General features: G+C 46.0%; 1 protein-coding gene across 2 annotated transcripts in view; it reads right to left on the minus strand.

Moving 5' to 3' along the window:
- PLCB3 (phospholipase C beta 3) overlaps positions 1–14413 on the minus strand; it is a 71432-nt gene that overhangs the window by 49097 nt on the left and 7922 nt on the right. For both annotated transcript variants that reach the window (XM_083590987.1, XM_083590986.1), the window contains exons 2-3: positions 7990–8067; positions 1414–1482 (exon numbers count right to left, since the gene is read on the minus strand). In XM_083590987.1, coding sequence (XP_083447113.1) covers positions 1414–1482; positions 7990–8067 — 147 coding nt within the window. The remainder of the gene's footprint in view (positions 1–1413; positions 1483–7989; positions 8068–14413) is intronic.

The following is a 14413-nucleotide window of genomic DNA, read 5'->3' on the forward strand; positions in this document are numbered from 1 at the left end:
CTCTTGAAAGTAATCCAGCATTTTAGTGCCTGTTACACATTTCTGTATGCAGTTCTGCCTAATATGCATATTTTTTACAAAGCGGTTTCCGCTAGTATTGTGCAATTCTGTGTGTTACTTTCACTAATACCGTAAATTCCGACGTATAAGACAACTTTTTAACCCCGAAAAAGAGGTTAAAAAGTCGGGGGTCGTCTTATACGCCGGGTATCAGCCCCACCCCCCACCCCCCGCTGCTGCTTTGGCGGCTCCAAAGCAGCCTCAGCAGCGGCGGGCTCCACTCCGTGCTGGGAGAGAGCCGCCTGGCACGGAGCCCGCCCACTACTGCTTTCTCCCGGCGCGGAGCTGCCCAGCGTATTAGGCAACTGGGCTTATAAGACGAACCCCCAAATTGCACCTGCCAATTACGCCCAGTAGCCTAATACGCCAGAATCTACGGTATTTGTACTTCAATGCACAATTTACCCCAGTTTAAGCAGTTTTTGTACATACTGCTTGGCTGGAAAGTGGCGCTGCAAAATCTGGAGATGTGCTAAGGTTAAAGGACGGCTGTGTTGTCAGTTTTCACATTGCTTCAGAAAGTGTGAATTGAGTGAAGTTTGCCATTTAATGCAAACTGAACCAAATTGCTCCTCGATCCCTATTTCACAGAGGAGTTTTTAAGGTTTCACTCAGTGGGGACACAGTGGTCAATGTGATTTGTGCCTAGATGGTCCCAGTAAAAAAGAATTTCAGAAAGTATCCTGCGGCACAATGGGGTTAGTGTGTGTCTGGCCATTAACCAGAAGGTTGGTGGTTTGAGCCCATCCAGAGATGGCTGCGGGCAGGATTCCTGCACAGCAGAGGGTTGGAGGAGTAGATGGCACTTGGGGTCTTTTCCAACCCTACAACTCTATGATTTTATGATTCTACCTATTAGAGATCCCAGAGAGTTACTGGCAGAAAAACAGGCAATACGGTGGCCCAGGGCCACATTCACACCATACATTTAAATCAATATCATACTACTTTAGATTGTCACAGCTTCCCCTCAAAGAATTCTGGGAGCTGTTTGTTTGTTAAGGGTGCTGAGAATTGTGAGGAGACCACAGCTCCCTTCACAGAGCTACAATTCCCTGTGAAGCCATTTTGATTGTTAAAGAACTCAGGTAATTTTAAGTACTGGGAGTGGAAAAGGGATCAGCCAGAAACTACAGCTTCCAGATTTTTTTGGAAGAAGCCATGGCTGTTTAAAGTGGCATAACACAGCTCTGTGTATGGCAGAAACCTGCAGCTCTTCAACGTTGCTTGAACTGCAGCTCCCATCATCCTTCACCGCTGACCATGCTGGCTAGGGCTGATGGGATTTGGAGTCCAACTACCTCTGCAGGCCCACAGGCTTCCCTGTCCCTGGTGGAAGGGAATCACCGTTACCTTTGGTAGCTTGGCATAGCGCCCGGTCCGAGTGTCACGGATACAGCTGATGTCCAAAACGTCAACTTCCTGAGAGGGGAAAGAGATAGAGATAGAGAGACAAAGAGAGAGTTCTTGTCACTTAGTGCTCTTTATTAGCAGAGACTACATATTTCCAACAGCCTTCTCCGCTAACGAGAACTGCGAAACGTGTTAATTAGGTTAGATAATGAGGTCTCTTCCCTCCGCGGCAAGTAATGTATTAATTTTAGCTCCTTTTTTGCCAGTTGCCATATTTCATACAACAGACGCTTACTTTTGCATAATTAGTTTAAGGAGAGTGTGGCCGGGGGAGGGGGGACAAGACGCCAAAACAACAACAACAACAACACACATTTGTATCCATTATATTTTGCTTGCAGCTACCCATTAGAACAATTTGCCGCTTTGTGTTCAGGAGTCCATAATGCAAAAACCTACTTTCCTGCTATCTCTGTAATGGAACCAGAAGGAAACAAATTTTAATTTTATTGTACTAGATTTCCATTAATTACCACTGTTAGTTTGTGGCTTTTTGTGAAGTCCTTAAAACTTTCAGAACATAAGAAGAGACTGGCTGGATCGAGCCAGAGGCCAATCTCTCCCACAGGGGCCCTCAAGATGCTCATGGGAAGCACACAAGCAAGATCTGAGTGAAACAGCTCTCTCCCCAACTTGGGATTCCCAGCAACTGATACCCAGAGGCATATTTCCTCTGACAGTGGAGAGAGAACGCAGCCATCATGGCTAGTTCTGGGTAAGGGTAAAGGTAAAGGTAAAGGGACCCCTGACCATTAGGTCCAGTCCTGACCGACTCTGGGGTTGCAGAGCTCATCTCGCTTTACTGGCCGAGGCAGCCGGCGTACAGCTTCCAGGTCATGTGGCCAGCATGACTAAGACGCTTCTGGCGAACCAGAGCAGCACACGGAAACGCTGTTTACCTTCCCGCCGGAGCGGTACCTATTTATCTACTTGCACTTTGACGTGCTTTCGAACTGCTAGGTTGGCAGGAGCAGGGACCAAGAAACGGGAGCTCACCCCGTCGCGGGGATTCGAACCGCCGACCTTCTGATCGGCAAGTCCTAGGCTCTGTAGTTTAACCACAGCACCACCCGCATCCCTGTTCTGGGTACCTTTCCTCAATTATGAGCTCTCTTTTTAAAAAAAAAGTCACAAGCCTTTTGACTTGTAGAAGTAAGAGAGCAGATGCACACGAGTTATTCAACCCAATTTCTTAGCTTAATACTCAATAAACCATTTCCATTCCTTTCCAAAAAATTTTTGTCCTGATTTCTTATTCTTCCAGTAAGTTTCGCCATTTCTGCATATTCCATTAGTTTCTGTATCAATTCTTCTTTCGTCGGGACCTCTTCATCCTTCAGGCAACAGGGCAAATAACATTCTTTTGGGCAAATAACATTCTTGCAGCTTTAGTCACATACATAAATAAATTCCTTTACTGTTTGGGTAGTTCTAATCCCATAATTCCCAAGAGAAAAGCTTCTGGGGTTTTCTTACGAAGGTTATCTTAAACATCTTCTTCAATTCATTATATATCATTTCCCATTAAGCTATAACCTTATTACAAGACCACCACATGTGAAAAAAGCTGCATTCTTTCACTTTACATATCCAACGCAGATTCCACTTTGATTTATACATTTTTGCCAATCTACTAGGTGATAGGTACCATCTATATAACATTTTCATATAATTTTCTCCTAAACCATAACATGCTATACATTTTTATACTGTATTCCATAATCGTTCCCATGCTTCCATTTCTATGTCATTTCTATTCCATTTCTATGTCATTTCTATGTCATGACCAATATCAATTGCCCAGTGTATCATTGACGATTTCACTTGTCCATCTTTTGTCTCCCATTCCAATAACATGTTGTACATTTTAGACAACACTTTAACATTACCATTTAACAGGTCTCTCTCTAATTGTGGTAGTAGTTCCCCAAAGCCCTGCTTCATATCCTTTTTAAATATTTCATTCAAATGATGATAGTGTAACCATGTTGTTAACATTCCTGGTAAATCGCTAAACTCTTTTAAAGTCTGTTCAAGTCCTGTTCTTGCCAATAAAGAGTTAACTCGAATGTGTATGGTGTGATTTACTGCTAGCTCCTCCTGTCATGGGCATCAGAGGCATATTGTCTCTAAAAGCCTCCTCCTGAACTCACAAGGCTTCCCCTATCCGAGGTCCCCCTATCACATGGTCAAAAAAGAGCACGGAAACTTTGGCTTTTAGTTAAGCATAGCTCGCTGTGTTGCCTAAACTAGAAATTGTGGTCAACATTACCTATGAGTAGTAAGCAAAGCACTTCATGGTGAAGGCAGCGTGATTTGTACTTAATCCTAGGTGACGCTAGCCACAGTTTGTTGGTTTGGGTAAACTGACAAACCACAATTAACCAAAAATGGAAGCTGCGTAGGAGGGGAGAAGAAGAGAGCATTGCAGAAGCCTAGGGTGAAGTCAGCCTCATTCGTGTTGTGACTTCATGTCTGGATTGCTGCAATGCACTCTGCGTGGGACTTTGCTCGTGTTGGATCTGGAAGCTGCAGTTAAGCAAAGAAGGCTGCAGCAAGGTTGCTGGCAAGAGTGAGACTTTGTCATCATACGACACCTCTGCTCAGAGGTCTGCACAGGTTGCCCATTTACTACCGGGCCAAGTTCAAGGTGTTGCTGTTAGCACAAAGTCCTTAACATTCCAACCAATTTACTTGCAGGATCGTCTTACTCCATATATTATACCCATTCGACTGCTTCCTTCTGTGAAACTGGCACTGCTACAGGTGCCACGTAATACTCATTCTGCAGTTGTAAGAAATCAATCTTTTGCGTGTGGCAGTAGCACCTTCACTCTGGAACTCCCTGCCTATTGACACCAGGCAGGTGTTTTCGCTATTGTCCTTTCAACACTTGCTTAAAACGTTTTTGTTTAGGCAAGCCTATTCAAACATGCAGGATACTGAAATGCATTTTAAACTCTTTTGCTTAAACAATGTATAGAGAATAGTATTATATATACTGTCTTTTCTCTATTTTATTTTATTGTCTTTAATTTAAAGTCATAACTCAGAGGCTTTATTACAATCAAGTGATATAAATATTGTGAAATATAAAAATAAAGTAAAGTAAAGTAAAGTAAAATAAAATACACTGACTTTGCAGAAGCTCTCCAGGATTTCAGGCAGGGAAGTAGTACTCTCCTTCATTGGGGGTTATTAAACAGAGTGTGGGTGGGCATCTGCCAGGGATTCATTATCTGTGATTCCTGCATTGCAGGGGGGTTGGACTAGATGGCCCTTAAGGTCCCTTCCAGCTCTACAGTTCTGTGATTCTGCCATTCTAGGACGCTCTCCCAGCCCCGCTTGGAGATGCAGGGGAATGAACCTGGAACCTTCTGCATGCAAAGCAGATTCTACAGTCCTTCTCCCATATACTGCAATCCTAACGCTGGAGGGGGGGTCAGGCGAGCTGGCACTTCCTGCACGCCCCCAACAGACAACAGAGTGCTTTGATTTCCCTTCCTCGCCTTTCTCCAAGCCATTCTACTAGGCACGGCCTCTCTCTTTTTCTCCCCCCTTCAGTTCCCTTTTTGCCATTCAAGCAGCTCGGGCTGTATATATAGCTACTTAAGCTAACTGTTTTGTCCTGGGCGGCTGCCAGATGCAAAAGAGCTTTAACCACAGGGAAATTGTGTGGTAGCAGTAAGAGGAGGAGAGGTGGGGGGGTGGCAGGAAACAGGGCTTCCCTCCAACCAAAAGGAAATTGCTGCTAGGCGTTGGAGAGGGTAGGAAGACGGGATCAAGAGAGCTCATCCAAAGAGGAAGGACTTGGGGGTACAGGAGGTGGGGGGGGAGAGATAATTTCTCCTGGGGCTCAGGCATCCCATGTGAGCCATAAACCCTTGAAAGACATTGCCACTGCTTCTCACGTAGCAAGAAAGAGGGAAATGCATCCATAGAGGGGCTTATCTTTTAAATCAGGAATTCAATGGCTACCAACTTAGATGGTTTCAAAACAGCACTAGACAAATTCATGGAGATGGCTATAGCTATAAATACTGCTTCCAGTGTGGGAGGCAGATAGCAGGCCTTGGGACGCCAGCTGCTGGGAGTCACAAGTGCTGGGAGTGTCCTGCAAGTGGGCTTCCCAGAACCATCTGCCACATCCCCACTATTACACCTCTTTGATAGCCATGGCTCCTCGCCCCCCCAAAGAATCCTGGGGAATTTGTTATGGGTGCCGAGAGTTGCTAGGAAACTCTATAACTCCCCTCACAGAGCTACAATTCGCAGAGTTCAAGGAAAGAAGGGTTGGTTGTGTAACCCGCTCTGGGAATTATAACTCTGTGGGCGGTTTCTGTGGCGGACACCCAGCCCTTTAAATGTGCTTGAAATGTATGGCATGTATGGAACCTTGAGAGCACGGAGACCCAGGTTCACATCTGGCCATGAAGATCATTGGATGGAGCACAGGTCAGCCCATAGCTGTCAACTTTCAGATCTGAAAATAAGGGATCAGCAGCCTCACCTGTCCCAGGGACAGTCTATGGGATATCTAACAAACTGGGATAGCAGCGGGAAGCAGCGGGAAACGGCGCTGGAATAAGGGAATTTCCCGCAAAAAAAGGGAAGGTTGACAGCTATGGGTCAGCCACTTCCTGAACTACCGAGCAGGGATGTTAGGATGTTAGGAGGATTACAGGCAGCGTTAGAAATTGAGATATGAATGCTAGGAGCTAAATGGTACCTTAAACTTAGGTTATGGGCGCAACAACGGAATGTCTAGACACGCTTTTTTATAACAAGAACACACAAGCTTGCTGCTAAAATGTTATGTTCATTTTTCACATGGCTTAGTCCTTCCCCTGCTTGCCCCTAATACTCTTTAAGAGGGTCTCTTCTCCAGTCTTCAGAGAGTAGCTTGAAGTGGGGAGGCAGAAAAAGGTCCTTTTCCTTCCACTCTGCAGTTTTAATCTGAAATCTTAGACGCAGTACTACATCCCCAGAGCTCAGAAACTGCTCGCGCTGATGAAATTCCCTGTCGCAAAATATGCCTAGAACAATGGGAGTTTCGAACACTTATTATATACTCCACCATTAAACTGCTGGGAAGGTTTGGGAGTCTTTTTGAGAAAAATGTTAGGGCCACTTCAGAAAAAGCCACACTCAAGTCACAACGTGCCCTACTGATGTCAATGCATGATGAACTCTGGGCCTTTACTGTGTGTTACAAGTATTGAGGTACAACGGCCAAGTTTTGGGGTGCAGGTCTCCGGAGGATTCATTACGAAGCCGGAAAAGCAAAGGAAGCAATTGGGACAGGAAGGAGAGCAGCAGCCGCTGTTTCAATCAGTTTTTTTATTTTTTAAAAACCCGCTCCCTCCCTTTCCGCCTCTCTCCCTCTCTTTGGCTCCCACCCCAGAATTCTTGCCAAACCAGCTTAACGACTCAAAAGGCATTGACAAGAGAGTGGAATGAACAGCCTGGGCCTCTGCACAAATCACTCCTTCCCCTGGGGCCAGTGAACTGCACGCAACCCCAAAGGCAGGGCCCTGGACAAGCCGGGTGCCCTGTACTTTCAACACCTTCCAGCAAGGGGCGCTTGGAGAACTCCACTCTCCAGCCATCCAGGAGCATCCCCAAGTCACAGGTAAGCAACCACATGCAAGCCCATTGAAAGCACTTTGTTGTTGTTGTTGTTTAGTCATTTAGTCGTGTCCGACTCTTTGTGACCCCATGGACCAGAGCACGCCATGCACTCCTGTCTTCCACTGCCTCCCGCAGTTTGGTCAAACTCATGCTGGTAGCTTCGAGAACACTATCCAACCATCTTGTCCTCCGTCGTCCCCTTCTCCTTGTGCCCTCCATCTTTCCCAACATCAGGGTCTTTTCCAGGGAATCTTCTCTTCTCATGAGGTGGACAAAGTATTGGAGCCTCAGCTTCAGGATCTGTCCTTCCAGTGAGCACTCAGGGCTGATTTCCTTCAGAATGGATAGGTTTGATCTTCTTGCAGTCCATGGGACTCTCGAGTCTCCTCCAGCACCATACTTCAAAAGCATCAATTCTTCGGCGATCAGCCTTCTTTACGGTCCAGCTTTCATTTCCATACATCACTACTGGGAAAACCATAGCTTTTACTATACGGACCTGGCTTCCCCCAAAGAATCCTGGGAACTGTATTTTGTTGCGAGTGCTGGGAATGCTGCTGCTGCGAGTGATAGACTACAGTTCTCAAGATTTGGGGGCAGGGGTGTGCTTCAGAGGTACAGAGTGCACACAGATAGACACAGACATGCACACATCCTCGCAATGTCGCCGACCTCAAAAGATAAAGGACGTGCTCGTAAGCGCCCAAGAGTTTCCGGCCTTGGTCACCCGTCACAAGTGATAAGAAGCTTTACTTTTAAAAAATGAAATGCATATAAATAAAAATGCCGTTTGAAGAGGCTGGAGAGAGAGAGAGAGAGAGAAAGAGAGAGAGAGAGAGAAGAGTCAAACAGAAAGGCTTCTAAAAGCAGAGCGCATATATCTACCATATTTGGGCCAGTCCAGTAGAGGAAAAATCCTTTAGGGTCAACCCGTAAGGTCACCAGAGCCCGGCTTGTTGGTTCCTAGGAATAGAGGGGGGGGAGAGAGAACAGTCAATACTCTTCCACCAAGCCATAGATGACAACTTTCCCAAAACTGTTTATTATATGTTGATCTCCTCTGTTTTGTGCAACTCACAGGGGTCTCCCACTCAAGGAACAGATCCAGTACACAACTGCCAGCTTCGGAGATTTGCCAGCTGTGTGCCAGGAGCCATCAGGCAGTAGTTTTAAACAACAGCTACCTATTGCTTGTGAAATTTATATAATCCACCTGGCCCCAGGATGGCAGACAATAAAAAAAACCCTCCAACTTTAACATCTTGAAAATCGTCTTTAAAACAATTCAGAAACAGTCGCAAACAGGGAAAGATCTTTACATAAAAGGCTTGTTGGATGAGGAAGGTCTTCAGGAGGCACCAGCAAAACCACCTGCCTAATATTTAGCAGGAGGGAATTCCAAAGGTGCCAAAACCCTAAAGGCCCAATTCCTACATTCTGTGGAATGGGCCTCCTCATGAGATGGCATTTGAAAGACATAATGATCAACCAGGTTTGTAAGGGATGGAAGCTCAGCAACAGTGGTCCATACACTGATAACTTTCAGGCCTGATTGCTGTAATGTGCTTTACCTGGAGCTGCCCTTGAATTCAGTCCGGAAGCCGCAGCCGGTGTCAAAGAGCCAACACACAGGTCATTTAATTTTATTGAACAGAATCTATATATTGCTTATTCACCGAAACCTCTAAGCAACTTGCATACAATATGAATATACCATGATAATCACTGATAAAAACCAAGTCTTAAAAACAAGCTCACCTTAAACCACTTTTTGAAAAACGTAAATCAGACCGTTTAAAAAATACGTATTATTAAATAATTATGATGATGTAGTGAAACAGATGTCTACATGTCTGGGGAGGCTTTCGTGAACAAAAAAGGCTTTTAGCAGGTGCCAAAAAATTGTACAGGCAACGACTAATTTACATGCATCCAATGGATGCTGACTGCGCACACACGCATTGCGCCAAACACAGAAGTGACATTTAAAATGGCAAAAATGGCACGAAAAAGGCACAACGGGACAAAACCAGCTCTTAGCTATCCCACAAGCCTTTGCACCGACCGTTGAGGCCTGTGGAGAGTTGGGAGTTTGAGCAAGTAGGTTTGGAGGGAGTGCTGCTGTTTTTTAAAGGGCGTTTCAACAGTTTCCAGAGGTTTAGAAGGTGTCTGCAGGCTTCTCCAATGGCGTTTCAAATGTAGGCGATTTCATGTAAATGCGCAATGCCTTGGAACGTAACTGCCACATAAACTGGAAGTTGCCTGTACAGCGAGGGCAGTTGCTTTTGGGGGTAACCCACAGATAATGCCTTTGCTGAAAGTGTTGCATTGGCTGCCAATTTGCTTCTGAGCTGGATTCAGAATTTGACTACTGGTACCGATATGGATCTGAACCAAACTGCCTCACCCACTACACCCCACCCCAGTCAGCTAAAGATGTTCATTGTCAGAGGCAATAGGCCCCTGAATACCAGCTGCTGAGAACCACATGAGGCGAGTATGCTGCACTTTAGGGCGTCCCATAGGGACATCTGGCTGGCCACTGCAAGGGGAGAGGATTCTGCGCTACAGAAGCCTTTGGTCTGATCCAGCAGAAGCCTTTGGTCTCCTCCTCCTCCTCTTCTTTGAATTTAAATACCGCTCTATACCTGGGGGTCTCAGGGCGGTTCACAGAATAAAATCAAAATACAAAACCACAAAATACAAAATAAAAATTAGAACAACCCAATAGCTCCCTCCCACACACAAAAAAGCCACATTTTAAAAGGGCGTAGGATGTTAATCAGATCAACCAAACGCCTGGTTAAAAAGGAATGTTTTTGCCTGGTGCCTAAGGGTGTATAATGAAGGCACCAGGCGAACTTCCCTGGGGAGAGCATTCCACAGATGGGGGGCCACTGCAGAGAAGGCGTGTTCTTGTGTTGCCACCCTCCGGACCTCTCTAGGAGGCGGCACACGAAGAAGGGCCTCCGAAGATGATCTCAGAGTCCGGGTAGGTTCATATATAAAGAGGTGGCCCTTGAGGTATTGCGGTCCTGAGCTGTTTAAAGCTTTATAGGTCAAAACGAGCACTTTGAATTGGGCCCGGAAACTAATTGGTATCCAGTGTAGTCGGACCAGGATCGGTGTAATATGCTCAAACCGTCTTGCTCCGGTGAGCAACCTGGCCACTGAATTCTGCACCAGCTGAAGTTTCTGAACCATCTTCAGAGGAGTTCCTAATGTTCTTAAGATGTGCTGATGGCGCCACACACCCCTGCAAGAAAGCATGTTGCGACTCGAACATGTGCCTTGCACTCCCAGTTCTCTGGAATTCTCTTCCCTTAGAAGTCAGGCAAGCCCCAACACTGTACAGTTTTCAATGTTGGTTGAAAACTTTTCTCTCCAGCTTTCTCAATTTAGTCATTTTTAAATGATCATTGATTCATTAATTGCCTTCTAAACAATCATTGCAAAGCGACGTACCATTTTTTAAAAAGCATGCAAACAGCAGATGCGGGTTTGGGTTTTTTGTAATAAAAACTAAAACCATATAAAATTGCCGTGTCTAAGATCCATTTATTCAGCTGGGAAAGCCAGCCGCAACAAAAATTACTTCAATTGTTTCCGGAAAGTGCAGAAAGTGCCTCAAGAGGAATGCTATTCCACAGAGCAGAGGCTGTCCCAATGAAAGCCTGATATAGAGTCATATAATTAAAGAGCTGGAAGGGACGCCAAGGGTCATCTAGTCCAACCCCCCAGCAATGCAGGAATCACAGCTGAGGAATCCCTGACAGATGGCCATCCAAGCTCTGTTCGGAAACCTCCAATGAAAGAGAGTCCACCACTTTCCGATGGAGTTCTTTCCATCGTCAAACGGCTCTTACTGTCAGAAAGAGGCAGAAATTCAACATGTGTAGCTTTTCCTGGCACAGAGGTGCAGATGCTGAACACCTGCCCGTTGTTGCAACTGTTACAGGCACAGGATCTGTGTCAGGGGGGAGTAAGGTGCAATACGATCCCCACCGACTCTCCCCGCCATGGGTAACTCCATTCCAAAACAATTTGAGTTGGAATCATGAAGTATCTATCTACCTGTAGAGCAGTTTTATACAAGCGTAAGATTTCATGCCCCAAGGAATCTTGGGAACGGTTGAGGCCTTAGCGGTTTTTGTATGAGAGGCCCAAGCCCTCTCACCTGAGACACCAACTTCCAGGGAGAAGTCACGCACGTGCTGATGTCACGCACATGACATCGAGATGTTGAGAGGAGCCAGTGGGAGAGCCAAACGCAGTGGCAGCATGGGTTCAATGGCCGGCAGCTCTATCTCCTACTGCTGCTGCTGCCGCCACTGGCTGCGGTCTGCTTCCCCACTCCTTCTCCTCTGTGGCAGGAAGAGGAGAAGGAGCTGGCCACAGAATCTGGGTCATGCTCGGCTCCACATTTGGCCTCCTTTTCCTCCTTTGAACATGGGGGGTCCAGCCTTCTTCCCCAAAATACTAGGGCCCCCAAAAGGGCTCAGTCCCTAGGAGTTGGAGGCCCTGCCTCTCACAGTAGTGCCCAGTGTGCAGCAGCTGTGAAAAAGGCAAATTCCATGCTGGGAATCATTAGGAAAGGAGCTGAAAATAGAAATTGCCAGTTTCATAACGCCATTATACAAATCTATGGCACAGCCGCATTTGGGGGTTCCATTCTAGTCACCTCACCTGAAAAAATGGATATGGCAGGTTCAGGAAAGGGCAACCTAAACTGAAACCGGTCTTTATACAACTTTATTTCTTTGGTTGTCCCAGAGAATCCTGGGAAATAAGAAAATGATCGGGGGGTGTAGCAACTCCCCTGTGAAGGAACGGTTACAATATTTGGGGCTTTTCAGTTTAGAAAAAAAGGCAAGGAGACATGATTGAGGTGTATACAGTGTAATGCACAGTGTAGAGAAAGCGGACAAGGAAAAAATGTTCTCCCTCTCGTGTAACACTCGAAGGAAGCATTTCTTCACACAGTTAAAATTATGGAATTTGCTCCCACCTGAGGTAGTGATGGCCAACAACTCAATAAGGCTTTAAAGGGGGATGTAAACAGTTTCCTCATTGCGAGACTTGAAGCTACAAGAAACCAGGCAGAGGGCTTTCTTGGTATTGGTGCCCACCCTGTGGAATGTCTGTCTGTCAGATGTCAAAGAGATAAACAACTATACCTAGGACTTTCCAGAGACATCTGAAAGCAGTCCTGTAATGGGAAGGTTTTAATATTTGATGTCTCGTTATACAGTGGTACCTCGGTTTAAGAATAGTCTGGTTTAAGAACGATTCAGTATACAAACTCTCCAAAACCAGAAATAGTGTCCCGGTTTGAGAACTTTACCTTGGTCTAAGAACGGAACCCGAATGGTGGACAGGCACCGGTGGCGGGAGGCCTCATTAGGGAAAGCGCACCTCAGTTTAAGAACAGTTTTGGTTTAAGAATGGACTTCCGGAATGGATTAAGTTCATAAACCAAAGCACCACTGTATTTTTAAATTCTGTTGGAAGCATAGCTGTCAACTTTTCCCTTTTCTTGCGAGGAATCCTATTCAGAATAAGGGAATTTCCCTTTAAAAAAGGGAAACGTTGACAGGTATGGTTGGAAGCCACCTAGAGTGACTGGGGCAACCCAGTCAGATCGGTGGGGTACAAATAAATTATTATTATTATTATTAGACAAATTAATGAAGGTTAAGGGAATGCTCTGCCTTTGTTGCATTCATTGTCACAGGCAGTATGTTTCTGAACACCGACTTCTGGAAATCCCAAGTGGGGAAAGTGCTGTTGAACCCAGGCCTTGCTTGCAGGCTTCCCACTACGGCATTTGAGTAGCGAAGCTGGGAGGGAGTTTCATTTGTTGATGTTAATTCGTTAATTCTGTTTCTATCTGAAAAACCAATAAAATGTGTGTGTTTTTGAAAAAGACAGAGGTCACCAGCAGGCTTGAGGAAACCCTGTGGTGTCCTGAAGTACAAAAAAATCCTTATAGACACAAACAAACCTAGAGATGGAAAGCCCCCAAACATCTTAGTGATGACTGACCATGTTCAGTGGCCACAGAATAGTGACTGACTTCAGGGGGTGGGAGAAGAGAAACCCAGACCTAGAAACCCACAATAGGTATATTTGAAGCTGCCTTATACTAAGTCAGATGGCTGGTCTATCAAACTCAGTATTGTCTTCACACTGACTGGAAGCATCTCTCCAGGTTTTTCAGGCAAGGGGTCTTTGCCAGCCATACCCAGGACTGAAACTGGGACCTTGTGCATGGAATGCAGGTGCTCAACAGCCAAACTATGGTTGCTCCCCTTAAAATAGAGATTCTAGTCCTCATGGTTCTCAACGAACGGCTGTTTTAAATAGGAACATAGGTAGCTGCCTCATGCAGAGTCAGGCCACTGGGTCTGTCTAGCACAGAGTGGCAACAGCTCTCCAAGATTTCAGACAAGGGACTCTCCCAGCCCTACCTGAAGATGCCAGGGATTTCACCCGAGACCATTGGCATGCAAGGAGGTATGGCCTTTCCCAAACATTTTACTGTGACATGTTATCGTAGGCCCCGCTTGTGACTATTAAATTCAGCCTGTAAATCTTTCAGTCTTTAACTTAGACCCACCCAGCTTGGGGGGAAAGCTTCTCTCACTACCATCATCCAAGCTCTTTAGGGGCTCCATCCTCACCCCCACTTGCCCTCAGTCCTTTTAATACCTTTTATCAACACACAGCTCACATCACCACTCAATACCTGAAATTAGCCTCGGAAGCTGAGGTGTGTAAGGGACAGCTTAGGAAATGGAGGAGAAAGAGCCTACCGCTCATCTGCAAAAACACTTAATAGGGTTCATTAGGATCTGCACAATAAGCTCAGGTCTCCAGCCAAACAGCAGGAAAGAGCCCACGCCCAGATCCGATGGCATTCAAAGCAGGAACGCTCCAAAGGAGACCCCCTAAGTCTTGCACAGGAAAGTAAGTGGCCTGGGAAAAGTGGGGAGAATCAGGCTTGGCGTCAGCACCAGGCATTTTCTGGCAGCTGCCAAGAGCCCCCTGGCGCCGGCTGGACCCCCTCTGCCGCCCTCCTTCTCTAGTTTACAATTTGTCTTGGGCTGTATCCATGTTAGCCCTCCTCAGAGTAGAGCCATTGAAATCAACGACCATGACTAAGCTCAAGTCCATTCATTCCAATGGGTCTTCTCCGAGTAGGACTTAGTTGGATACCACGCACCACAGGGGTAGAGGATGTAGTGCCCTCCAATTTAGTTGTTGAACGACAACATTATCGCCTAATTGTAGGCCAAACTGAGTGGGG

Source organism: Podarcis filfolensis, assembly GCF_964270895.1.
Source record: "Podarcis filfolensis genome assembly, chromosome: 16".
Lineage (NCBI taxonomy): Eukaryota > Metazoa > Chordata > Lepidosauria > Squamata > Lacertidae > Podarcis > Podarcis filfolensis.